Genomic DNA, 26,954 nt, shown 5'->3' on the forward strand with positions numbered 1-26,954 from the left:
ACTCCAGGACGTCCGTCGGTTGAGTCGTCGTTGTCGTCGTCTCCCCCGCCGAGTGCGAGAGAGACAGCCACGACGACGACGACTCTGTGGCCCAGCCAGCGCGTGACTGTGCCGGCACGGTATTTGCGTCGCGGGGCGCAAGGCGCAGCAAGGCGCGAACCGCGAGGCAAGCGCCACAGCGCCGCGGCGGCGGCCGTTGACCCCCGGTGCGCCATCCCATGCCGCCGTGCCGCCATCCCACCTCACGGCGGCACGGCACGCCACGCCGGCCGTCTTTCGCGGCGAACGCGACCTTGGCCCGTCGCCGCATTGGCACTGCAGCCGCTGCAGCCGCTGCAGCCACCTCGCGGGGCGGCGCGGTGCCACTCCGCCGTGCCGTGGTCGCGACTGGGGAAGCGGGGCGGCCGGTCGCACGCGCCCTGCCTCCTCGCTCGTCGGGGAAAAATGGGCCCCGCCGGTGGCGGTACTCGAACCCGCGCCGGGACCGGCGAGGCGGGGCCTCGATGGCCGGGACGTGCGCCGCATGCGGGGACGCGCGCCGAATCGGGCCGACGTGTCCGTGTCGGAATAATAAGCGGGGGAAGGAGGAACTTTGCCGCGTTTTGTTATTTTTGCAGTGTGCTGCACACGATCGCACTCTATCTTTATTACAGCCAGTGCTGCAGGCGGCGTTGGTGGTGGTGGTCGTCGTCGTGGTCGCGGCGGAGGCACAGTTTTGTTTGGGCGATTTGTCCTTGTCTGGCGGAACGGGCGCAGTGCGCGCAGGCAGGCAGTACACGCGGCATTTGCGCGCCTGCCCGTTAACGATGCGTGCGTATGTGTGTGTGGTGTTGTGTGTGTGTGTGTGTGTGTGTGTCGTTGGGACGGGCGGCGCGGCGGCGCGCTCATGCGTGCGTGCGGCCGTTTTGCCCGCTCTGGCTTGGCTGCCCGGATTAGCATCGTTTTGGCTCTCTGCTCGTGGTTTTGCCTTTGCGCGACGCGAGTGCTCGGCTCTGCGCTGCCCGGCCCGGCCCGGCTGGGCTCGCTCCCTCCGCCCCGCTCGGCTCGCCTCGCGATATCCGCGGCACGCATGGCCGGGCTAAATGGCGGCGGCGGCGCGGCGCCTCCGTGGCTGCAAGGGCGAAGCGGCGAAGCTGCCGCCCGGACTTCCGCGGTTTATGTCAACGTGTTGCTTTTTACGCCCGGCGTTGGTGTCGCCGTGTTGCCCCGCTCGGCGGCGCGGCCCCGTCGCCCCGGGATTGCATTGGGCTAATTTGGTTTTGTTGTCGCCTGGCCCCGGCGGCCCCGGCGGCCCCGGGCCGCGTGGTGCGGTCTCGGGCGCGGCGCGCGGCGCTCCCCGGCCGGTCGATGACCGTGCGCGCGACACTGCCGGCGGCCACCGCGCTCGCGGCGTTTTTTGCCGCGCCGGGTCGTGTGGGTGTCGATGTGTCGCGCGCGGTAATGAGGGTGGTGAACCGGGACACCTGACGCCGGCCTGTATTGACGGTGTTCTGAACGGTGACGGTGTTCTGAAGCTGTTCTGACGGTGTCCTGACGGTGTTCTGACGGCTTCCCGTAGGCTTCCCGACGGTTTCTCGACGGCGTCCTGGCCACCCAATTGGACTGCGTTCACCTGGGGTCCGGTTGGCGTGGTCGGCCGCCCCGGGGGGCGAGGGGCTCGTAATCGCATCATGTCCGCGTGCACTGCCGCGCACTGTGGTGCTGCCAGGGGACCCCGTCCGTCGCGCTCCTCCCCGCCGTGGTGGTGGTGGCCGTGCTTCGCGTGCGCCGCGGGTCGCCCGCACCGCGCGCTTCTTCCTCGTTGGCGAAAGGGAAAATGGGATGGACCTTGCGCTCCATAAAAGTATACGAGTGCGGCGGCGTGGCCGGGCGTGGCCGAAGCCGGGCGGGGCGCGGGCCGGTCGACGTCCGCACCGCCGGCACCGCCATGCCGCCGTCGTGGAAGGGCGCGGGTGGGCGCGGGTTGGCGCCGCGCCCAAGGGCACGGATACGGGAAGGGCGGAAGGGAAGGGCGGCCCTTTCTTGTTGACGAGCTTTAATTTGTCCGCGGGGCGGCACGGCGTGGCACGGCGTGGCACGGCACGGCACGCCGCGGGGCGAGCCGGGTCAGTTCCATCCCGTCATTCAGGCCTTTATTGTGGGTCGTGCCACGCCACTGGTCGCGCGCGCGCACGCTCTTGTGTGTGTTTGTGTGAGAGAGGGGAGGGGGGGAGGGGAAGAGGTCTCGTTACTGATCAGCTGATCGGAATCGGGGAGTTCCCTCCCTGCATTGGCTTTATTCATGTCCGCGGGCTGGTGGGGGACTGGCTGGCTGCCTGACTGGCTTGCCGGCCGCCTGTCCGTGTTGTGCGTTTTACCATTAAACGCGGCGGGGTGGCCAACGGCCGGGATAGGTATCGGTGTATGGGTGCCGTCCGTGAGTCCGCCTGCCTGCCCGCCTGGCAGGTTGCGGCCTGGTTTGCAGCTTAGCTCCGCGCTCCGCCCGCTCCGCCAAGCACCCCGAGGGATTGGAGTGTCTGTCAGAACTGTCGGAGCGGTTAGGCTGGCTCGCAAACGTCTCTCTGACGCGGCGGCGGCCCCGCGGCCCCGCGGCTCCCCGCGCCCTGCGGCCTGCGGCACGGCAAAGCCATGGCAAAGCGTTGGCGCAATGAGGGAGATTGGGTTGCACGCTATGCAAATGTGGAGGGGGTTAAGGCGCGGCGGCGGACCACCGAATGGCCCTTGGCCGCCCACGGCAGCCCTCGGCCCGCGGTGACACGAGCAATCCGCCGCGGTCTTCCTCGACCTCGGCAAGTCCTCCTTAGCCCCAGCCTTTGCTACCCGCCACCCCTCCCACGCGTGCCGCTGCGGCGGGGCGACTCGTCCCGCGCGTCTCAAACTTTACTTCGGGCGCCCTATCCTCCCCCTCCCCCTTTCTGTTGGTGCCGGCTTGTTTTGTTTTCGCGTGCCCCTGGCACCGCCCCGGCCGCCCTGAGTATGGCGCCGCCCTCGCTGCCCGCGCGCGCTCGCTCGCCTCTCCGCTGCCGGGGTTGTTTGATAAATCTGATTTGGAATAAAGTTCGACTCTATCTCTGGGCTGCCGCGGCGCTGCCGCCACGGCGCGCTGCCATTGCCCGGAAGGGGGAGGGGGTGGGTGGGCCCCACTGGGCCCCACTGGGGGCGCGTCGTGTTTTCCTCGGCTAGTTTCCCCCCGGCCTCTAACGCTGTGTAAATTCGCCCGCAACGCGCCGGCCTCGGCCTCCGTGGGCGTCCCCACGCCGCGCAGGACCCGGCCAGGCCCGGCCAGGCCAGGCCTCTGCTGCCGAGGCGAGGCCGGCGAGGGCCGAGGCCGTGGCGCTCGATATCGCGTGGATGTTTTTGCGGGGCTTGCTCTGGCTTGGCCGTGCTGGCGCGGCACAGTGGGCCAGAAGACCGGTGGAGGCGGCTGAAACTCTAGACGCGTTTTGAGCTCCAGAGTCGCGGAACGGGACTTGAACCAACGTGTGACCCCACCAATGGATTGCTCTCCGAACGAGGAATCCATTGGTGGGGTCACACGTTCGCTTCGAGCCCTGTTCAGCGACTCTGGAGCTCAAAACGCGTCTAGAGTTTTGGCCGCCTGCGCCGGTCTTCTGGCCCACTGTGCAGGGCCGGGCCCAGGCCGGGCCGGAAAGGGCGCCGGGCTGGCTTGGCCGTGCACGCGGAGCGCGCGGGGCACGCGGACGCGTGGTTGGTCGGCAGATCCGCTTGCCTGGTCCCGCTCGCCCCGGACCGCCCGGACGCGGAGCGCGGAGAGCGCCGAGCAGGGCAAGAAGAAGGGTAAACAGGAAAAAATGTGGCGCGGTGAAGGGGAGGGGCGTTTGGCTCGCGCGGTCGGGGGTTGGGCCCAACTGGCCCGAGGGACTCCGGGGGGCTGATTTGCATAAAATAGCAGCGGGGTTGTAATTTACACAAAGGCCGTGCGCGTCGGCGGTTTTTTATTCGCCGGGTGGCGCGACCTCCGCGACGTGGAGCCGTGTGTGCGTTTCGCGGGAGAGGACGGGGTGGGGCGAGGTTGCCGGCAGGGCCGTAGTAACGACGTCGAGGGCCTTACGTCGAGGGCCCACTGTGAGGGCCCGGCCGGGGCCCCGCCATGGCCCCGCACTGCAGGCCGGCCGGCCGGCGAAGCAAGGCGAAGCGCGGCGGAAGGGGCCGCCATAAATTTGGCGGGGTTTGCTTTGCGGCGCGGCCACGCGGCTCCACCGCGGCACGCTGAGTACCTGGCCGACGACGGGCTAGTGCTTGCAGTGTGCTTGCACGCCGCGCGCGCGGTGCTCCAGTTTGTGGCAGGGTAGTGCCGCAGCCGGCCCCGCCGAGTAAATATAGTACCCGTTGAACCGGCCGGGCGGGCGGGCGGCGGGTCTGCGCCGCGGCGCTGCGGCGACCGGCAGAATGGTACCCCCTTGGCGGCAGGCCGGGCAGGCGGCACACTGCAGGGGCGTAGCCACGGCGTAGCGATGCATCAGCCGGGCCCTGCGCGAGGCTAATGAAGAAGGAGCGGCGGGGGTTGGGTCATTTGATGTATCGCAATCCGCAATCGTGCGGAACAGCGCCGGCGGGGTGTGCCGCGCCGTGCCGCGCCGTGCTGCGCCGCTGCTGCTGCGTTGGCTTCTCTCTTTTCTCTTCTCAGCGCGGTGCCGCGGTGCCGTCGGGCCGGGGCAGCGGGGCGGGAAGGGGACTCTGACATTCTCCCTCCCTCTCCCCGTGGGCGAGGCGGGCGAGGCGATACGGCCTGGCGTCGCGGCGCTGCGCTGCGGGGCTGATGTGCGTCGCGCCCCGCCCCGCGCCCCGCCCCGCGCGGCCATAGGCCATAGCAGAGGCGGCTTGGCGCAGGCGGTACGGGCGTCCCGGCTCGGCTCGGCCCCCTCGCGGCTGGTTCCGGCCGCGCTCGTCCGCGGCCGCGCTGCGCTCGGCTCGGCGCAGGGGTCGAGTTGGGCTCGGCGCTGTGCGAGGAGGCGAGGAGAGGCCGCGGCGTTGCCGGCGCGCCCCGCGCTCGCTCTTGTGCCAGGCCTCCCAGGCCGCCTCCCAGGCCGGCGTCGGTCGGCGTCGCCCGGCCCGAGCGGCGTTGCCAGGTCGCGACGCCCGCCCGCCGCTCCCGCCTCGCGCCGCCGTCTCTCTCTGGCGCCCCTCTCGCTCGCTCCCGCCGCCTTTCTCCCTCGCGGTCGTCTCTCTCTCTCTCCCTCTCCGCGCGGCGCCCGTATTGATCTCGGCTCCCGCCTCCCTTCCCCCAGAGCGCCGCCGTGGCCCGGCTGCGCTCGACTCGGATCGCGGCGCAGTCCCCCTCCCCCGCCTCTGGTTCCGTCTCCACCCCTTTGCTGCAGGGCCCCGGCGTTCAAGGGCCCGGCGGGGCGGGGCGAGGCGAGGCAGGACTCCAGGGTGCCACTGAGGTGCCCCGCCCGGCCCCGCCCCGCCACGCCCTGCACGCCGCGGTACCCTTCCCGGGGATGACTGCCCCCCGTAAAATTTGAGCGAGGACGACGTCGTCGAGACGACGGAAACGGCCGAAGGGGGAGAAGGAGGAGGGTGATTGTCTCCAGCCTGGTCTCCAGGCCCCGCCCCGCTCGGCAGGTGTTTGTTTTTTGCCGTGGACATAATTACCCCGCGGTACGCCCCGCAGTACGCCGGTACGCCCCGCGGTACGCCCCCTGGACGGCGTCGTTAGGGAAGTCCCCCCCCCCCTCCTCTGCCTCGCGCACGCACACACTGCCACTACGGCATGTCCGGTTAATGAAGGTTGGGGAGGGGAGGGCGCACTGCTGCACTGCACTGTGAGTGCGAGTGAGGCTGCGAGCGTTTATTTGCACTTCACATTCCAACAAGAAGGTTTGTGATGCCGTGCGTAGGTAGTTTTATGCTTTTAATTTTCGTGTCGTGGACTGGCGGCGTAGGGGTGGTTTTAATTTCCTGGGCTTCCCCCCGGGGGTGCATCGTGTTTCGGCGGCGCGGCGCGGTATGATGTGCGTGTAGTACACGTAATTACCCTGTCGGACCCAGCCCGGCAAAGCCCGGCCCGCCCGGCCCGGCTAGAGAGAGATAGCGCCCCTGCCTGCCCCTCCCTCCCGAATCCTTTGCGTGTGTCTGCACCGCCAAGCGCCCCCGCCCCCTCCCCGCCTTTCGCTTTTTATTTCTCCTTTGTTGTATTTAAGTGTGGCGTGCGGGGCGGAGCGGGCCGAGCCGGCAGAGGGGCGGGGAATTTGCAGCACGGCGTCGTTGGCTCCAACCCCTACAGTGGCCGCGCCACGCCACGCCCCCTTCCCGTCATAAGTACTTTTACTTTCTTGGCCGCCAAGGTCTCGTCTTTGATGTAGTATTGGTGCGGCCGGGCGCTGTGCGGCGCTGTGCCCGGCTTGCGGCGCGAGGCGTGCATGTTTGGGTGTCATCGTGGGAAAGGGGCGGCCAGGGGGAGGGGCCTCTGTTTACCACCGTCGCGAGCATCGCAGGCATCGCAAGCAGACTCGGACAGTCAAAGGCTTGGCGTCGCGACGCGGGGCGTGGCGGGGCGTGGCGGGGCGGGGCGCGACACGGCACGACTGGGCGGTGTCATTTGTCTCTGCCGGGCGGCGCCCTCCCGCCCTGGGCAGCAAGCTCATTCCGAACCCTGTTTTCGTCGCTCTGTCTCTGTCGCACTCATTGGCCAGGGGTTGTGATTGGTCCCTTGGCCGGGCACTGGACTGGACGCGGCCTGCAAACAGGAAACTGGCGGATCGGACGAGGAAATGGTTTGGTTTACGTTCGGTCGCTGTCTGGTCCCGTCCCGCTGACGCTGTACTCGGTACAGTGTACTGCCCCGGTACCTTGGTGCGCTGCTCTCCGTTTTATAGTCTGCTTTTGTTTTTGTGCGCGTGTGTGGTGCGGTACCATTTACCACCAGGGCACCACCAGGGCGGCGCTGTGCCGGGCCCATGGCCTGTGCTGGCGGTGGAGAAGCTCGCCGGGAGCACGGTGGGCGGGCTGGCGGCGCCAACGTATTGACTCCTCCGCCTCCCCTGCCCGGGTTGCCCCGGGTTGCCCGGCCTCGGCCTGCCCCTGCCCGCCCAGCGCTCTCCCGCCCTTCGTCTTGTCCTCCGCGGCCCTCCCACTCACGGCCTCCTCCATCCACCCCGTCCTGCTGGTGCCCCTCGACCCGGCCTCCGCCAGCACGGCGTAGCGCAGCACAGCCTCCTCCACTTGCCTCGCGGGAAATACAACGAGGCGGCCGTGCCGCGCGCTGCTGGCGGCGCTGGCTCGCTTTGCCGTCATTTTGACCCCCTTGGGCGCTGAGCGCGCCGAGCTGGGAGGCGGGAGCCGGCCGGCCGGGCCGGTTGAGATAAACAGGACGCTGAAGCGTCGTGTAGTATTTCGCCGCCACCCTCAGGGACTCGCAGCGCGCGCCCCGTCCCGCCCCGCCCCGCCCCGCCGGCTCAAGTCTTGAGCGCGGAGCGGAGGGCGCGGCATGCGGGGCGGGGTGGCGGCTGCGGCCCTGGCGCGCAACTTTGCCAAAGCGCTTGTGTCCCCGGCCCGCCCCGCCGCCCCGGCCCGGCGCGCTGGTGCTGGCGTTGCTGGCGCTCGCCCCAAGGGCTGCTGGGGCCGCTGGAGCGGGGCCGGGGCACTGTTGGAAAGGGGAAGGGGCCGGAGGGGACCCAGCGCGCAGCTCGCGCAGCTGGAGCCGGGGAAGGGTTGCGCTGGAAAAGCGGCGGACGAATTCTGGAGGAGGGTTCCGAGCTCGGTGCTGGAAAAGGGACTGGATCGGGCTGGGCGAGAGGGGATGTGGTGCCTGGCTGTGGCGGCCGCTTCGCTCGGCCCCGGTCCCCGCCCGGTCCCCGCCCCGGTTCGCGACAGCGGATTCCACCACGTCGGGCAGGCCGGGCAGGCCGCGTTGGGTCGGGCCTCCGTCCGCCTCCGCCCCCTCGTGCTTGGCTCCGGGCGTGGCTGGCGTGCGCAGTTGAACTCGACGGGGATGATGGGGAGAGAGAGGGGCGCGGAAACGGGGCTGGCGCTGGCGGCGCTGCCTGGCCCTCTCTGCTCGGAATGGAGGGAACGTGCCCGCTTCGTTGGCTTGGCTTGCTTGGCTTGCTTCGCTTCGGGAAGTGCTGGCGGCCCTGCGCGACGACGGGGATGTGCCTCTTTTATCTTACCTTCGTACACCGCGCCGCACCGCGCTGTTTCTGCTCTCTAGTCGTTGTTTCCATCCTTGCCTAGGCATTCGGCAGTCGTTTTGGGCGTACGCACGTAGTCCCGAAGCGTGTGTGTGCCTGTCTCCTTTCTCTTTCTCTCTCTTTTGGCCCTGCTTCCTTTTCAGCGCGCTTTTTGTCCTCGGCCGTGCTGGAAGGGGGTGTGCATTGCCTTGGCGCGATCTCGCCGCCACGATGTGCTCCCCTCTCTCTTCATCTCTGGGGAGTCGTGGCGTCGCACGATAAAGGGTTGTGTGTGTGAGTCGCGTGGGATGTGTGTGTGTGTGTACGTGTGCATTTGTGTGGGCGTTTGCAAAGCCGGATCAGCTGTCTGGGCTCGGCCCGGCCCCGCCCGGCCCGACCTGATGGATAGAGCCGAGTTGGGAGCGGGGCCGCGGGGCCGGCGTGGAGGTCCTGGTGCACGTGCATAGGGCGGCGCTGCGGCACGTGGCTCTGCCATATTCATCTGGCCATCGACCGCCTCGGCCGCGTAGTCGTCCTGGTGGCGGACGGGTTGACGTGCGAGCCCCCCGGCCCGGATGGAGTGACGGCGTGACGGCGCGTCCTTGGCGGCCGTCGGGCCGTCGGCCCGCCGGCGCCCTGGTGTCGTGTCACTCCACTGTCGTCGGCGCGGACGTGCAGAGGGAGGATCCTGCCGTGCCGCTTGCGAATCTTGCGAATGCCAGTGTGGCGGCGGCTCGCGAAAGTTCAGCAAGATGCTGTCTGCGGGTCTGGCGTATGCGTATGTACACAGTGTATGCACCCCCGGCCGCCCCGGTCGCCCCGTTGCCACTTGTTGGCCGCTAATTGTGGTGCTGTGGGCGGGCCGCCGTGTCGCGGTGAGTCCGCCGCTTGCAGCGCTCGCAGCCTCCAGGACACTCTGCCCATTTCGGAGACAAATGGCTCGGGGGCGCAGGGCGGCGCAGGCAGGGCGCGGGCCGCGCTCTCGACTCGGTTTGTGTACGCCGCGCCGGCCGGCCGGTGATTGGCGCGTGGCGGCGTCCTCGTCTTATCGCGCTTATCGGAGTAGGCCGCGGTGCAAGCGCCGGCGCGCCGCCGGTCAGGGTCGCTGGATGCGCTTTTTGCCGCGCACGTCTGTCTGTCTGTCTGTCTGCCTGCCTGTCTGTCCGTCTGTCGGCCGGCGAGAATGCGTAAGTGCCGGCGGCGGCGCAGAGGCTCAGAGCACGGCGTATGGCACAATGGCACACGGCAGTGAGACGTTTGAAGGGAAGGGGGCGGGGAGGGTCGTCCTGGCCTACCGCAGAACCATAAAGGAAAGCCAGCCCTCCCCTCCCCCTCCTCCCCTTCACGGCGCCGACAGGGTCATCAGCTGATTTATCCCCTAGTCCTGACCTCTTTGTCTCTCCGTGCGTGCGTGTGTGTAACCTCTTTCTCGCACACACACACACACACTCACACGCACGCGCATGCATGCCCGCATGTTCACACAGACGCAGTATGTAACAAGTGTGCGGCGTGTCCACCCCGCCCTTGCTGGCAGGCTCGCTCTGCGGCTCTTGCTTGCTTTCTGCGAGTTCGCCGTGGCTGCTGCAAGACCGCCGCCGGGCTGAGGGTGTGGTCGGCGTGCTTGATGCTGTCTGGCTGGCTGCGTGCTGCCCCGGGGGCAGGGTGGGGCCCCACACAGTGGCCCCACAGGATCCACTCCGCGGGGTCGCGGCCAAGGCAGACGGTAAAAGAAATACCGTCTGTACACAACAACCTCCTGCGGAAAACGCGTTACGGAGTGTCACGAATGCCGAGTTTTGGCGTTGTTCGCGCTGTCGGGGTGTCGGTGGTTCGTTGGCGCCGACGGGAGAAAAGTGTCGTAGGTCGCCGTCGGTAACCCTCCCGCCGCCTGTCCCGCCACCCGGATTTATTGCCAAGACTCTGGACGAGCACGAGGCTTCGGGGATGGAGAGTAATGGCTGCAGCACGGCGTCGCCCTCTCCAAGTCGGCGCGGCGTCGCCGCCGTCGCCGTGCCCCTGTGTGTGTTGTCGTCGTCGAGGGTGTCGTCGTGCTGTTGGATTTTTCATCGGGGCTCGATCAAGCCGCTGCCGCTGACCCACACGGCGACAGACGGTCGGGCGGACAGCCGGACTCGGACGGTCGGGCGGCGAGGTTAGTCCGGCAGGCCGCGTCCGGGGAAGCAGCTCTATCGCCGTGCGACACGGCTGCCTCGCCGTGCCTCGCCACGCCACGCCGCGCCATGCCGCACACAAACAGCTGATCTCGGCGTGACGTCACGCCAAAGTCGGGCAGGCAGGCAGCCTTGTTGAATTGATTATGACACGCGCCTGATAAAGTACCCTTCCGAGTGCAGGGCGCGGCACGGCACGGCACGGCACGCGTAATTAAGTCGTCGGCTGAAGCGCCGCGGAAAATGCAGATGAGGGTCGGAGGACGGCGAGATGGGTAGTGGCAAGGCCCGCGCTGAGGTGCGACGCGCCCTGCCGCGCCCTGCCGCTGGGGGTGGGGGTGGGGGTTAGTGGGGGTGGGGACCGGCAAGTTGGCAGCATTTATAAATCAGCCCGGCTCCCCCACCCCCACCCCCCTCGGGGCCCCGGGCCGCCCCGGGGGCCGCCCTCCGCCCCCTTCCACCACCCCTTTACGCCGGCCCCGCGCGGCCACGCTACGCCACGCCACTAGCGTATCCCGGCGGCATCTCCGTTTCATTCACAAACGCCTTTAGGGCCTTACACACAGACACGCACGCCGACACACACACACACTCATACTGACTCATACACATACGCGTGCCCGCTCGGCTGGACGTGTGTGTGTGTGTGTGTGTGTGCTGGCCACGCGCTCCTTTTCTACCTGTCGAGAGAGAGAGACGGACTGCACTTGTTCCCGCACAGGTGAGTCACCGCCCGGTGCCGCACAGTGTGCCGCACTGCCCGGCACTGCCGCACCGATGAGGCTTATTAGGCCACGTGCGCTGATTCCCCGGTTTTTTGTTGTCGTTTTTTCGCGTTCTCTCTCTCTCTCTCCTTTTTTTAGCCTGTGTGCTTTGCTCGGCCTCGCGCTGTTTCTTTCCGGGCGTGTACCTCTTTGCTCGGCGCCCAGCTGATTTGGCTCGGAATGGGCCGAATGGGCGGTCTGGCGGCAACGCGCGCTGTCTGTCGTGCGTGTTCGAAAGGGGTGCCTGTGCGCACGGCGCCCTGCCTGGTCCAGCTTGCGCACTGCGACGTCCCTCTGCGGCCTTCTGCAATGTGGCTTGTGTCTTTGGTGCGGCGTGGTGGCTTTGGTTGGGACCGGCTAACGCGAAATTGGCGGTAAACCGCCTAATCCAATCCGAGGCCGCCGTCGGGGCGCGGCCCTGGCGCGTCCACGGCGCGGCGCTCGGCGGCCCCCCGGATCCCCAGGACCTCCAACTTGGTGGGCTTGGGGCCCTGGCTCATCGTGCGCGCGGTGGTGGCGCGGTGCCGAGCCCGGCTCGCCACGGCCCGGCTCGACGCGCTCCTTGTAGTTGGCCGGGCCGCCGCTGACGCTGCCGCGGCGCTGGCGTCGTCCCCGGAGTGCCTGGTTGTGGGGGGGCCGGCCGTAGTCGACGAGTCGGCCGCGGCGGAGCGCTCCCGAGCCTGCCTTCCCGAGCACCCCATATTTGCGCCGTTCCCGTCTCTCTTGCATGCTCGGCACAGTCGGCTGGGCTGTTCGCCTGCTTCGCCTGCTCGGGGCAGGGCTGGCTGGCTGGGCTGGCTGCTCGGCACATATGGGTCTGGGGGGAGCGTAGCGCGTAGCCGAGGCGGCCGAGGCGAGGCAGCCAAGCCGGGAGTGGAGTGGAGCCGGTCGGGTCGGACTTGTGCTCTGGCAGAGCGGCAGAGCCTCCGCCAGAGTTGTGCTGTGGCCCTCACCGGGTCCGTACCGGCAAGCCTGGCTCGCCGTTGAGCGGTGTTGTCGTGGACGCCGGGGTGTGACGGCCCTGGTAGTGCGCTGTACGGTGTCGGAACGTGACGTGTTGGTGTGTTAGTGATTGTGTGTGGATTGGTGAAGAAGTGAGTGCCCTGCTGTTGGATTACCCCCTCTTGGATTACGACGCCGTCGACGACCGCAGTGTGTGTGTGTGCTGTGCAGTTCAAAGTGTTAGTGAAATTGGTGAATAAGTGATCGAATGGCTGCAGCAAGCCCGTGAAGTGTGTGGTGCCTCTGCGCCATGGCTGTGCGCGCAGTGTGCCGGCCCTCGGGGCCCTTGTGGGCGTCCTGACGGCCTGACGACGACGCCAGGATAACGACGACACGTCAGCAGCAGCACAACGGTGGGTGCAGCACCAGGACGACGAGCACGGCGAGGACGCCGTCGTGGGGGTGGGGCTGAGCCTCGGCCTGCGTCGCCGCGTCCAGGATGGCGGGGACGCACGGACGGACGCACGGACGTCGCCGAGGGCGTCGCGTTGGCGTCGGTGGCGGGGTGGCGGGGGTGGCGGCGGCACCACGGTGCGGCGACGGACGGGGTCGATGCTTGACGGAGCCGTCGCGGGGATGGATGGACGACCGACGGCGGCGTGCCGGTGTCCACCGTGACCACTGTCGCCGTGATCAGCTGGCGTGGCGTGGCCACGCCGTGTCGTCTATCAAGACGTACGCAGTGCCGTACGTCAGCCGGCTTTTTACATGCGGGGGCGGTGGGTGGTGGGGCGGGGAGTCGAGTCGGCGCAACACCGCGCTACGCCACGGCGGGGCCACGGAGTGCCGCGGAGGGCCCGCCCTCGCCCTCGCCCTCGCCCTGCTCTGTCCGCCTGGACTTTTCCGCTCGGCCCGCCCTTTCCGCGTCGCCAAGCTGGCCGGCCGGGTTCGGGTTCAACTCCCCGCCGGGCCGGAACTTGGGCACGCCGGAACGGCCGGGACGGCCGGAACACGGTACACGGCCCGGTGGTTATCTGGCCGGCCAACTCGCTGGCAGACTAATGCGCCGGAGTGACTCGTTTTGGAGGGCCGATTCCGGAGTTGAGTCATCGCGTGGGAAGGGGTTGCAATTCGGAACAGTCGCTGTCCGTTGGAAGACTGCGTGCTGGCCGGTGCCGGCCCATGAGACGACGGATTTCATATCGTGGTGGCCGTTGGAACTTTCCACCGGGCTGTGACCCGCGGTTGAACGGTGCCGGTGGGGAGAACGGGACGGCCGGGGCTGGAGGGAGGTTACCCTTGTCCCCTCACTGTCCGGGGCCAACCCCTTGGGGCCCGCCGGCCCGCCGCCGGCCCGGGGCTTTTCGCCCTGGGAGCAGCAGGCCGTTTCCGAACAATCGTTTGGTCGCTGTGTCTCTCTTCCTCCACGACGGCACCTCCCATGAGTGCAACAGAGCCAGGAATGAGGTGGCTGGAGGCGGCCGACCCTCGACCCGAACGCCGCTCTCGATGGCGGTACACACGGGGACGCCGTCGTGGCGCCGTCGACGCGGTGCTCGTCATCAAGCTGCCATCAGGAGGCACCTGCAGCAGCGCGGCGGCGCGCAAACGAGGTTCGGATGGCTGTGCCTTGGCCGGGCCGCCATTGGTTGCTCGTTTGGTGCTCGCCGATGGAGTCGAGTTGATGGCCAGGGTCCTCGCTGCCGCGCTCTGGCCGCCGCCAACGCGGAGTACGCGGCGTAGTACTCGATGTCCGTCCGGCGGGGCGGGGCGGGATTGGCTTGGACGCGACGCTTGGCGCCAACTCGAGGATCTGTGTCGCCGTGGTGGGCGCACGCCGATAAGGCGCAGTGCGTCCTTCAGCCTGATTCTGCACGTCACCGTCGTCGCTCCGTCTCTGTCAGACAGGAGCGTCCCGTGAAGGTGCGAGCGAGCCAGAGCGACGATACGCTGATTGAATGGGCTGTGTTTGGCGCTAACTTCGAGGCCTGCGGCGCCGGGGGCGTTGAATGGAGGGAACGCTCCGTCTCGGTGGGCGTGCGTACTACGCGGTGCGACGCGGTGCCCAATGCCGATCGACGGACGACAACTGGAGTGGCCGGCTGGTTCTGAACTATGTCGCTGTGTCTCTCTCGCACTCGTGGGGCGCATCGTCCGAGCGCGAGAGAGAGGCGCGTCTCGGCTGTTTGGCGTAAACAAGCCGGACATTGAATGGGCCGTCTTCACAGTGCAGGCGCGGCCTGGCCGCGGGCCGTGGGGGCCGCGGGCAGCGGAGGGAGTTAGTTAGGCCGTGTCTATGGGACGCGGTGGACGCGTTGTGCGGGTCAGGGGGGCCGGCCCGCCTAGGCCCGCCTGCCCTGCCTCGCGGCCGGGGCCGGCCGGGCCAGCCAGCCAGGCCCCCGCGGGGAGAAGGGTTTTTCGGTGACGAGTTGCGTCGCCGCCAGGGCCTCTAAGGCCTAGCGCCGAGATAGGTTTCTCGCTCTGTCTCTCTCGCTCCCTTACGGAGAGCCTCCTCGGTGCGACAGAGACAGCGACGACACGAATCTCCTGCATCGCGCGGCAGGAGGGCACACGCGGCGCGGTGCCGCGTCACCGCGTCCGCGAGGCGGCGAGGCGCGCTACGCCCCTCGAGTTTTGGGTCGCGGTAGGGTTTATCTCGCGTGGGGTCGCACAGCTGCCGCCGCCGCCGCCGCTTCGATTTGTTTACAAATAAGACTGGCTGGCGGTGACGTCATGGCGTAGCGGCGCGGCGGGCTCAGGTGCGAGCGGTGCGCGCGGCGTGATTTACGGGCCGCGTCTTTTGTACAGAACGACGCGGCGTCGCCACCGGGACTCCCCGCCCCCCTTCCCCCGTCGCGGGGATGGAACGCTGACCACTCCCGTGGGCGCTGCCGGCGCTGCCGGCGCTTGGCGCGCTGCGCGTCGCAGGGGGTGGCTGGGCCCCGCCACTTTGACTAATTGGCGACCCCCGTGGGAGCGCGGCGGAGCGCGGCCGGCCGGCCAGGACTGATTCCGAGGTCTTCTCGCTCGCTCGCTCTCGTGGGTGCGAGCGAGACAGCGGCGTGCCTGATGGACTGGACACACGGCGCGCCCCTCTCCGGGGTGGGTGGCGTCGGCGGCGTGCCCCGGCCGCGCCAATTTATCGGCCACATGTTTGACTTGTTGTTTTTGTTTGTTTTTTGCCGTGCCTCCCTCCCCTCTCTCTTTCTTCCGGGGGTGAAATTAATAAGCGATGTCGAAGTTCACGCTCCACTGTCGTGCTCCACTTGCCTGGGTCGTCGCCGAGGCCGCGGCGCACGCCCCTCTGGGGCCCATGGGGAATCACGCAGGGGTGCGAGAGAGAGAGACAGCCTTTGGAATGAGGCGGCTGCCGGCGATGGCAGGCCGTTGTTGCATTATTGGCGCCAAGGAGCGGCCCGTTCGCCTGGCTGCCGGTGGCGGGTGGCGTGCACATGACGTATGCGGCGGAGCGGGGCGGTGTGCGGTCGCGGGGCAAACTTTTTAATGGCGAAACTCAGCTGGTGGGGCCATGGGCCGCCATGGGCTGGACGGCTGGTTTGCTTGTCCGGCAATTAGACTCGTCCAACTTCGCCTGTGCTTGTTATTGAACGCCGCCACGGCGTGCCACGGCCCCCGCACAGTGGGCCAGAAGATCGGCGGAGGCGGCCAAAACTCTAGACGCGTTTTGAGCTCCAGAGTCGCTAAATGGGACTCGAACGGCACGTGTGACCCCACCAATGGATTCCTCGTTCGGAGAGCAATCCATTGGTGGGGTCACACGTTCGGTTCAAGTCCTGTTCAGCGACTCTGGAGCTCAAAACGCGTCTAGAGTTTTGGCCGCCTCCCCGGTCTTCTGGCGGCCCACTGTGCCCCGTCTGTGTCCGGACGTGTCCGACCGGGGTGTGTGGCCGCCGGCCGGCCCCCGCCTGTTACCAACGGATCGTCGCCTCTCTCTCGCACTCGTGAAGCGTCCCCTACGGGCCCTACGGCCCTACGGGTGCGAGAGAGACGACGACGAAACGATCGCGCAGATGGTGCCGCTTGCACAACGCGCCCCCCTGTGCCTCCACTGTGTGCGTCCTGCGATGGCGTGCGGTTTGATTCGGACGCGTGCAGACGCGTTGTCGGAACCCCGGCCCGGCCCTGTCCGATGTCTGATCGGGGGATGAAGGATGCATGAATGCGTGTGCATTCATCGCGCGTCGCGCCGTCTGGCTGGCGCTCGGCCGTGCTCCGCTTTTGTCGGCGTTATCCGCTTTTCCCGGGACTGGCTGGCTCTCTCGCACCCCTGCGGGACGCCCTGTGAGTGTGACGGAGACGGGGCGGCGAGAGCGCCGTTCGGAGGAATGGGGCGCACGCTGCTGCTGGCTGGAGCCGTCGGTGCGAATGAATGGGCGGGAAAGGTAGATGTCTCTCTCTCTTCCTCTCTCTCTCTCGCTCGCTCTCGTCACGTGTCTGGGTCCCATCGTGTGTTGGCAGTGCTGTGTTGATTATCTCGAAGACGGAGGGAATGAGGTTGGAAATGGGAGGAAGGGGGGGGGAGAGGTCTCCTGTTCTGGTGATGATCAGCTGATCGCCGGGGTCAGTGAAACAAGTGAAACCGAAAGCCAAGCGCGCCAAGCGGCGTGTTTGTCCTGTTTGCCGTGCAGCCGGCCAGTGCAGGCCACTGCAGGCCGGCCGGCGCTCTCCCTCCCTCCTCCCCCTTCCCTCTTTTTCTGTTTCCATGTTTCCACTATTCCTCTCTCTTTCCGCTCCACCACGTCCAGGGCTTTGACTGCCCGTCGCGCTGTGGTGTGTGTGTGTGGCTGCGGCTGTGGCGCTCAGACGCGGTGCTTGCTTGCGATGCGCGGTGTCGTGTAGGCCCCACGTGCCAAAACGACTCTCGGATGAATCTCGCCGTCTCGCTCTAGCGTCAGCTGTTTTTGCCCCCCTCCCCCTCCCAGCCTCTCCTCCGCGACGCCCACCCAGTTGTCGTCGGTGTCTGAAGTTGATGCCAAAGTGTTGGTTTGGGGTGGGGTGGGGGGCGTCGAATGACCTTCCCAAGGACACATGCAAATCGTGGGAAGCGAGCGAAACGTAAACTTGAGGGAAAGGCGAGGCGAGTCAAGCCGGCAGTGGCGTGGTCGGTCCGTTAGGCCGTTAGTCGGACGGCGTCGGAAATGAGACGTCATGTCATCTTTTTCGGCGACGGCCGCCGTCTGCTGGAGGCCGCTCTGGCAGTGCGGTGGCGGCGGGCATGGCGGCGAGGGGGATGATGGGGCTCGACTTCCTCGTCGCCGGCCTCGGAACGCCCTGCCTCGCCGTGACGTGCTGGCCGTGAGGTCACGAGCCCGCTGGCCGCGTCACGAGGCACGCAAGGTGCTTGATTCGACCTCGCTTGTGTGTGTGTGTGTGTGTGTTTTTGTGTGTTGGCCTAGGTCGTCTCATATTGGTGCATGTACACACAATCAGTGTACAGTAGCCGGTAGTAGGACCTTGTTCATTCATCGCGACATGCCGGCGAGGCGAGGCGGTTTGCTGCGGCCATCCCTGGGTCGTGCCTCGGCGCCCCGGCCGTGCCGTCAGCTAGCAGACGCCGCACCTGCAGCTGGGGGTTGCGGCGATGCCGCCGGTTGGTACGCACAGGTGGTGTGGCAGATGCACCCCGGCGCCGTGTTTACGAGTGGCGCGGCCGAGGACTGCCCTCAGTTTCACCCCTCAGGGGCTGGACCCTGGACCTAGATAATCGGCAAGGTGTCTGAGGCGGTGCATCGCACGTGCATCGCCGCCACTCTGCAACCCTACCTGTCGCCCTGTCACCGTCATTGTCCACGACTTCATTATGGGGCGATCTTGGCGGCGACCCGACTGGCGACCCGGATCTCCGATGGAGCGGCAACTCTTTTGTGCCTCGGGTCGCGCAATGCCGCCGGCATGGGGCTGCCTGGGGTACACACGTGGTTTTCCACGTGGGGGGGAGCGGGGCAGAGTGACGGGCCGAGCCGGCATCGAGAGAAAGAGAGAGAGAATGAGACGGCATGGCCCTCCGCCGGTCCGCGGGGGCGGTCCCTAAAGGCCTCTCTCTCGCGGCGGCCGCGGCCACGCTGGCGGCGCAGAGTCGGCCGTGCCGGCTTCGCGCCGCTCCCGAGCACCACTTCCACAGAGAATACGAGACGCTGGCCCGGCGAGTCCGAGTCCCGCCCGCTCGGCTCGCTTCGCTTCGGGCTCGGCGGCTCGGCTCGGCTCGGCTCGACCCGGCACGGCTGGCTGCCAGGGCTCGGGGGCGCAGCGCGCAGCCATGGCGCGGCCCGGCCGGCGCGGCGGTGGGGCCCGGGACTCGGGACCGCCGCTCGCTTCTCGCCGCTCTCTCCCCCTCGGTGGCGGCATGGCGGGGCGCGGCGCGCGGAGGGCTTTGGAGGCCGAGACGAGGGTGTTCGCGTCCCTCGCGTTGCCCGGCTGCGAGGCCCACGCGGAGGGGAATTCATTAGAGCGGCGAGTCCCGCAGGAGGCCCTGGAGACCGCCCTGCAGTTTCCTGGAGCGGTCCCTGCGGGTCCGGCTGGCTGCCCGTCGTCCTGGAGACTCCAGGGCGAGCCGGGCTGCCGCGGGGACTCGTCGACGTCCTCAGGGGTCTAATCGGGCTCAGGGGTGAGGGAGATTTGGGCGGGCGGAGCGTGCCGGGACCTCGGCCGCCTCCGCCTCTAGGAAGCTGCCTGCCTCGCGGTCTCCTGGAGAAGATGTCCAGGATAACGACCTCCAGTGTCCCTGCGGTCCCTCGCGACCACAAACACATGGCCACCTCGTTACTCGCGACGATAAAAAGGAGCGGCGCTTTCGCCGGCGTCTCCATTCATTACCACGCTATCCGACCGTAATCGCCGTCCCTGTGTGTGTGTGTGGGTGAGCCTCTAATGAGGTAGATGGCGCTCGTTAATTGCCTCCGATGAATGAATTATACGTCGACGGCACCGTAAAAGTAGTGCGGTCAATTAGCGGTGGCGTCGCGCCGTGGCGTCTCGGCTGGGAATGGCCGATCGGCGTGTCACGAGCGGCGAGATAAGTCCGGCGCAGAGCTTTCGCAACTTGTTGCGTGTGTGTGTGTGTGCTTGGCCTTGTGCGGCATTGTTTTCATATTTCGCGGCCGCTTCCGTGTGAAAAGCGGGGCCGCGAGGGCAGAGCGCTCGCGCTCGTCGGCCTGCCGCCGGCCAGCCCCGCGGCGCGCGCGTTTAGGTCTCGTCGGCGTCCTCGTGGCCGCGGGGGACGGCGTATGGCTCGGCGAGCCGATCGCCGTCGTCGGAGGCGCACTTTTTCCGCGCCCCGCCACGCCCGCCGTGTCACCATCGGTGTCACGACGCGCACGCCGAGGAGGCCCTTATCACGTCCGCCCTCGCGAATGCGCAGTCGGTGCATCTGTCCCGGAAAGTACTGTAGTAAATCAGGTTTCCGGCCGAAAAGGAAGCGCTAAGGACGACGACGTCGAGGCTGCTGTGTTGGCGCCAAAACGAGGCGCCGGCGGCTGCGGCAAAGTCGTCTGTCTGTCTGTTTACCCGTCTGTCTGTCTGGTGCCGCGCCGCCAAGTCTGGCGCGATGCACTGCCCCGGCGCTTCGCGCTTCGCCCCGCCGTTTGTGACACAGCAACTCAATTAGCGGGGGGCCGGCGACCCCGAACGGAACGGCCAGGCTAGGCCGGCCGGAGAGTGTAGTATGGCGAGAAGCCGGCCGGCAGCGCGGCGGCGTGGCCTGTGGCGTGGCGGGGCGGCAGCCGTACGACGCCGCGGGGTCATCGAGCTAGCCGTGACCTTGGCTAGCGTTATTGGGCTGACACGCCGACGGCGACCGACGGCACGACGGTGACAGACACGCTGACATTTCAGTCAAGAGGGCGGGGCCTGGTAGTCAGGGGTCATTGCCAATCGCCGACAGGGAATTGATTCTCCGCTCTCTCTCTTTCTCCTTTCGCTGACGTGCTCGTGTTTTCCTTGTTGCAGGACCTGACCGGCCAAAACAGCAATGACAGCTCGACGGGGCCGGCGCCGGGCACGCCCAACTCCCAGGGCATGAGACCGACGCCCTCGCCCACAGGGTCCTCAGGAAGTCGGTCCATGTCCCCGGCAGTCGGTAAGTTTATCTCGCTCGGCTTTCTTCCGATTATGAGTAGGTTTGTGGAAATGGTACTTGCAGCGGTTGTACAGTGTGCTTGGGCGAGGTGCGCCGCGGGAGACTCCCCTGGGCCGCCTTGGCCGCGCCTTGGACGCCCTGATGGTCCGGCAGTTGGGGTGGTCAGGGCGGACGGGGTTGGTTTATTATAGAGGTGCACGCCACGCCTCGCCACGCCGAGACGAGAATTAGTCACCCTGTGGCCTATCAGCTGGCGGCCCTCCTCCCCTCCCCTCCCCGCGGGTCTCACGCTCCATCAGCTGAGAGGCCGTCGCGTACATTCGCCGTCAAAAGGCCCCGGCGGGATGGCCCCGCCCCGCCCCGCCCCGCCTCCCCCCGCACCTCGCGCTCCGGCGCGACGACGGCGCTGCTGTGGCGGCAGCCGAGTTGGGTACAGTCCGCGCCAGCAGTGAGTGGGGATGTGTACCGCCAGCACGGCGGCCGCGGCGGTGCAAAGGCAAAGGCGGACTGTACCCTGTGTGTCTGAGGGGCCCCGCGCCGCCCCGCGCCGCCCCGCCCCGGCGGACCCGGGCCCCAGACCTGTCTGGGCGCCGAGAATGTGGAGGCGGGGGAGGGCGAGGGGGGAGGGGCAGGGATTCCCCGGCCCTGACCTACTTTTCTTTACGAGTGAAGCCTTGCTTGCCTCCCCCAACCCCCTCACCCCGACGAGCGACTCGCACCCCGCGTCGCCCCGCCCCGCGTTACGTGCATTCCTCGCGGTCCGGAAACATCGCCAAGCAAAGGGCGGCGACCGCATCGCATTGAACCCCGACCCGCCGTCCACGCCGTGGCGTCCGCGGTCGGGATTTCTCTCGCTTTCTCGCCATGGCTTTTTAGCGGTGTGCGTTCGCGGAACAGGGGCAGGGCGTCCTCTTTTCTCGCGGTGTACGCGAAGCCCGGCCGTTCGCGCGGTGTGCTGGCGGAATGGCGAGGACGGCGACGACGCGTTGCCGCCGTCGCTGGAAGGGAATGTTGCCCTAGAATACTTTCTGGGACTCTGGCTGAGCGCGGCCAGGCTCGTTCGACGCAGTCCGTTCGTTGTTTCGACGCCGGATATACCGCCCGTTTTCCGATGATGGCTGCCGCGCCGGCCGTACTGGCCTGACGAGCTTTTAATCGCGGGGTGCGGCCGGCGGCCTGCTTGTGCGCGGCGCCAGCGCGGCGGCCCGGACGGACGCCGTGGACGCCGCAGGGAAGAGTGTGAAGTCCTGGACGCCAGCCGGGGTGTAAAAGTCCTGCACGCCAACCGGAGTTTCTTGATAGGCCCATGGTAAACCCCACGACGAGGCTGGAATTAGGGAATTGGGGGGAGGGTCTGCTTGTCCCGGTGCCGTACCCTTTGCGGTAGGTCGCGGGGGCGGGCTTGTAGGACAGCCGAAGAGGCGTGGCGTAGCGTGGCGCAGCGTGTCGCGAGGGGAGGCGGAAGGTTATTTGTATACACAGGGGGTGCTCAAGGTCGTCGAAACGCCTTGCCCTGCCGTGGTTCGCCTTCGCCGCCCTTCGCTCCAAGCCGTGGACCGCGCCATCCACCCCCTCCCTCCCCTCCCCTTCAACCCTCCCACCCCGACCGCAAGTTGGCCGGCGGGGCTCGACAGGGCGCTCTTGTTGAGTCTTCTCTGTGGACAAAAGGGGCGTTGCGCCCTTGGTTTGGGGGGGGGTATGCACCGGGCCCCGCGCCGCCTGTTTGCGGAGAACGCCCCCCGTCCCGGTGCGAACGGCAGCACGGCAGCAGGAGTCGCCTCTCCCCGCGGGATCTGCCTGTACCCTGTCGGCTTGAATGCGCGACGCGCGCCTCGTCGGCCGCTACGCCGTGTTGTGTTTTCGTCGTTCCCGGCGTGACCGTGTTCGTTTTCTGTCTGCAGGCCAACAGAACATTCCAATGCCTCCACGCCCCTCAAGTGTCCAATCAGATGGTAGCGGTCCCACTCGCATGAGCTTGTCACCAATGGCCACTCAAGGTAAGAGACTTCTTGGATTCGACTCGACTTACCCCCGAAGGTTCTCTTCTCTCCAGTGGAGCCGAAGGCAGCCTTATTGAAAGAGTGCGGGATGGACCCTGATTGATTTGTTTTCATCTGCAGGCGGATATCAGCAGCCCCTGGCGCCCCCGCCGCACATACACGGGTACAAGATGGGGCACCCCGGCATGCCGCCCGCCATGCCGCCCAGCTCGCAGCAAATGCCACCCTACTCGCCGCAGCAGGGCCAGCAGTACCCTCAAGGTTTGTGCACCCAGTTTGGCGTCATTGGTGTGGCTTGGCGTTGCTTTTGAAACTAACAGCCTCGTTTTCTTGTTCCAGGAGGCAGCTACAGTCCCCGGCCGCAGGGCAACATGCAGTACAGTCCGAACCAGAACTACGGGCCGGGCGCTGGCGGGCCGCAGAGCAACGCGTACCCCAGCAGGCCGATCCCCAACCACGTGCCGCACTCGCAGTTTGGATACCAGGGTTGGGGCGCGCCCGGACCGGGCATGAACCAGGGCCCTCCCCCCAACATGATGGCGGGCCCTGGCCCCGGCAACCACGTCGCCGGCAAGAGCCCCAACAACGGGCCTCCCTCGGGGCCTCCCGGTCCCCAGGGTGGTCCTCCGGGCAGCGCGTCGTCGTCCCCGCAGACGCCGCCGCCACAAGGCCCTCCCGGGCCGCCTGGACCGCCAGGCCCCCCAGGCCCTTCCAGCCAGCCCCCGGGGCCCGCGGCGTCACCCGGCATGAGTCCGCACCCCGGCCCCAGGCCGCACACGCCGCCCCACGGCCACGGGTCCCCTCACGGGCCGCCGCTCGCGGGGCCGCACGGACCGCACTACCTCAAGCAGCACCTACAGCACAAGATGGGGTTTGGCACCAGCCCCAGTCCAGGCCCTCCCGGAGGACCTCCTCAAGGGCCACCCGGGGGCCCGCCGGGCCCTCCTCCAGGCCCTCCAGGTCCACAAGGTCCCGGTCAGGGTCCCCTCAAGGCTATGCCGGTCCCGGTGCGCCGGGTCCTGGTGGTCCTCCGGGCGGCCCGGGAGCGCCCGGTCCCCAAGGCTCTGGCCCTCAGCACGGGTCGCCGATGGGACCACCGCTAGGACACCACCACCCTGGGCCCATGGGGCCACCCATGAGCTCGTCGAGTCCTGGCCCGGGCGGCCCGCCTCCGGGTGCACCGCCTGGCGCACCTCCACCGGGAGCGCCGTCACCTGTGTCGAACAGCCATGGGCCCCACCCTCACCACGACGGGCAGGGCCCGCCCATGGGGCACGGCCACCCTCCGGGGCACCCTCCGGGGCACCCTGCAGGGCCCATGCCGCCGCCCGCGTCCACGCCTAACTCGCACGCGCCGCACTCCATGTCCAGCGCGCCGCACTCCATGGCGGACGGCGAGATGGTGCACGACAACGGCATCATGACGACGGCGGCCGGCACGGCGACGACCAACGTGAGCCCCGCCACGGCAAGTCAAGGCGCGGGCCAGGGCGGCGTGACGTGCGTCGTGACGACGGGCCCCGACGGCGCGCCCATGGACGAGGCGTCGCAGCAGTCCACCCTGTCCAACGCGTCGGCGGCGTCCGGCGAGGAGTCGAGCAGCAGCAAGTCGCGGAAGGACGGGCCGCTCGGCCTGTACCACAACCACCCCGCCTCGGCGGCCAGCCCCGTGGGCGGCGGGCCCGGGACGGTGCCCTCGCCCGGCCCCAGCGCCATGAACAGCCTCCACGACGACTACGAGATGGGCGGCCCGGGAGGACCTGGAGCTGGACCCGGAGCGCCCGGAACACCGGGAGGACCCAACAACTGGCCTCGAACCCCTGCCAGCCCGGTAAGTGCAGTAGCTTGGAGTCCATGGGTGGAACACCGTGGAGAGACGCCTCCTCTCGGCCTGGAAGCCGTTACGAAATCTTGCTGAAATATCCAAAGACCTCCTAAAATCCTACTGGCTTCTCCTTCTCAAAATCATGCTGACTGGAAACATTTTTATTTTGTTGTGAAGGGATATCAGCTTTTTTTCTTCCATTTCCTCTTTTGAAAATGTGACAATGATGCATTTGCCTCCTGCATATATCTGCTCCTTTCCCTGCATTGTGGTGTTCCAACCTGGAAGCTTCTTCTGACTTCCTTGAGTTTGTTGATCATGCTTGCTGTGCAATAACGTCTCGTGTTTGTTTTGCAGGTGTTTAACAGTCATGTTGGTGGGCCCGATCCATACAGATCAAAGGTTACTATTTTTTTCCCCTTATATACATGATTCATTGCATGTACCATAAACGTCACTTTTCATTAATGTTCACAGTCCTAGCCATTGTAGTTTATCACTCTTCATACTCATCTCTATTGGGACATTTCTTCTAACTGAGCTATTTTATCTGTTTCAGAAACCAGACAGTTTGGGCAAACTTTACGACATGGATGACTCCAAAGAGCGTTGGATGTGGCTTGACAAACTGCTGCAGTTCATGGAGGAACGAGGATCTCCCATCCAGGCGTGTCCAACAATCTCCAAGAACCCCCTCGATCTCTTTAGACTATATTTTTATGTCAAGGAGAGAGGGGGTTTCATGGAGGTATGCAAGGTGCAGTGTAGTTCCATGTCACCAATCTGCCTTCTAGATTAGTTTTTTTTTCCCCTATTGCATTGTTTCAGAGTATGTTGGTAAAAGTAGTATCTTTCTGAATTTGAGTCTCGACTGTGTGATTTTGTGTTGTTTTCTCTTTGACGTTGATTTGTCTGTTTTGTATTTTGTTTGTGTTTGTATTTTGACTTTGTCCTGTTTGGAAAACATCTGTTTTCGCATGTGACGTAATCTATTGGTATTTTCTATTGAGATGATAAACAAAAACATTACGTAGTTTCCAGTCTATCAAAGCAGAGTATCTTCCAACAAACTAAACTGGGAGGTCAGTTGGATGGAACATGGAAGTGCCACTGTGTATTTTTTTTACTATTTACTATCTTTCTGTAGTCAATACTACTCTCAATCTTTCAAACTTGAAACCTAACACTTTTCACTCTTTAATTAACATAGTTTTAAGAGTCAATAACTGACCAATTGAAAGTTAAAATGAGTAATTTATGAGGACCTCTGCCAAGATCACCATTACATTTGTCATGCCAGCAATGGTGGCTCTATGTTGAGTTATGGGGATTGTGCTTATATATCATCCAGTTTGTCACTGCCTGATATCTATTAGATCTTGCTTGCTTGTTAAATCTATGTGCATGCTTGATACTTCTTCTAGCTCTCTTTCCTTTTTGCTTGTTCTTTTCCATTGTATTTAGAATGATTGATAAGTTGCCTGCTGAGAACTTGCATTGAAAGTGTAAGCTTAATCTTTTAGTAGAATATTTTTACCTTTATATTACATTACACTGCACTTACAATTTGGGTGAGTACAACACAATTTTTTACTATTCAATTTTCTATATAAAGTTTTCAAAATTCTAAACTAAAGCATATTTGGAATTTGCTGAGCCAAATATTTTAAAGTGCACTTACTAAAGCTGCAGTCACGCGCTTAATGGAAACTAATACCATTTTGATTCGCTGCTTCATGCACAAAGCAGGAGAGGAAAATGTTGTGGTCCAATGACTTGGTCACATCGATCATTATTTATTTACCTGTCATGGCAATTGTTGCCTCAGGTCATTTACCTTGGAAGCTCTGGCAGAGGTTCCCTTGAAGAATGTCAAGTTCTTGGGCTGGTCAAGTTTGATAGTGAGCCCAACTATTGCTGTTTTTTTTTTTATTTGTCCCATTTGTAGCATTGGCGTATTATGTCCTGACAGGTCACGAAAAACAAGACATGGAAGGACATTGCGGGTCTCCTGGGCATCGGCGCTTCATCGAGTGCGGCCTACACGTTACGGAAACACTACACCAAGAACTTGCTGCCTTACGAATGCCACTTCGACCGGGGAGGTATCGACCCTCAGCCCATCATCAACCAGGTGGAAGCGGGGACCAAGAAGAAGCCTGCCAAAACCGCCCCAGTGCCATCACCTGGTGAGTCTTTAATTTACGCTTTTGCCTCTGTACATACAGTTTGCATGTCAGCTGCCTGGTCGAGTTGCAGTTGCAAAGTGGCAGGGTGTTGACCTGGTTTTTGTTCTGTTCTTTTTTTAGGTTCATCTAACTCTCAAGATTCATTTCCACCACCTGGTTCTGGAAGTACTTCAATGGATGGATACGGCAGCTATGGCTATCCGCCAAATGCAGGACCTGAGTATAATGCCCAGCGGCCACCTTCACAATCAAATGCTTCCAGCCCCCATCCAGGTATGTTTTTCCTCCAAGTGAAAGTCTGTATCACATTCTTTTTGTTTTAAGAGAGGAAAATCACTCAATCTGCCTGCTCACTAATACTATGAAAAGTTTGTGGCACCATACTAAACCTAAGGAAGAGAACGTAGAGAGATTAAAGCATATTTCTGTTCACTTACTGTGCACTGCATTCATGCCCGTAAATATCAAGTTTTTTTTTTTTTACTTCTGCACCTTGACAGTGCAATAAAATCATTTTTATTTTGCCTGCTTCACAGCTGAAATATGCTTTATTCCTCATACATTTGTCTCTTAAACTTGGCCAACTTTCATTCCATTTCTTAATCCTTTCCGCTTCTTTTTAACCCCTGTGCATGTCTGCAAATCATGGGATTAACCTATCTCTCACCACCTTTGGAGTATCAAACAAATTTGTGTGTAACCTTAACCTCTTAGCTTAGGGATGTTTTATATTCTCTACTAAGTGTAGTACAAAAGTTTTCCTTGCAATCTAGAAATAATAATGTGCATTCATGGTTGAGTTACCCATTTCATGTCCCCTTCTCAAAACTCCT

At 64.8% G+C, this 26,954-nt stretch overlaps 1 protein-coding gene across 1 annotated transcript in view; it reads left to right on the forward strand.

The window, feature by feature from the left end:
- LOC117652648 (trithorax group protein osa-like) overlaps positions 1 to 26,954 on the forward strand; it is a 44,211-nt gene that overhangs the window by 10,790 nt on the left and 6,467 nt on the right. The window contains 9 exon segments of the mRNA XM_034397730.1: positions 19,978 to 20,107; positions 22,009 to 22,104; positions 22,228 to 22,368; positions 22,447 to 23,093; positions 23,096 to 23,938; positions 24,290 to 24,334; positions 24,492 to 24,689; positions 25,905 to 26,121; positions 26,242 to 26,394. Coding sequence (XP_034253621.1) covers positions 20,047 to 20,107; positions 22,009 to 22,104; positions 22,228 to 22,368; positions 22,447 to 23,093; positions 23,096 to 23,938; positions 24,290 to 24,334; positions 24,492 to 24,689; positions 25,905 to 26,121; positions 26,242 to 26,394 — 2,401 coding nt within the window. The 5' untranslated portion in view covers positions 19,978 to 20,046.

The sequence above is a fragment of the Thrips palmi genome, unplaced genomic scaffold (genome assembly GCF_012932325.1).
Source record: "Thrips palmi isolate BJ-2018 unplaced genomic scaffold, TpBJ-2018v1 HiC_scaffold_7, whole genome shotgun sequence".
NCBI lineage: Eukaryota > Metazoa > Arthropoda > Insecta > Thysanoptera > Thripidae > Thrips > Thrips palmi.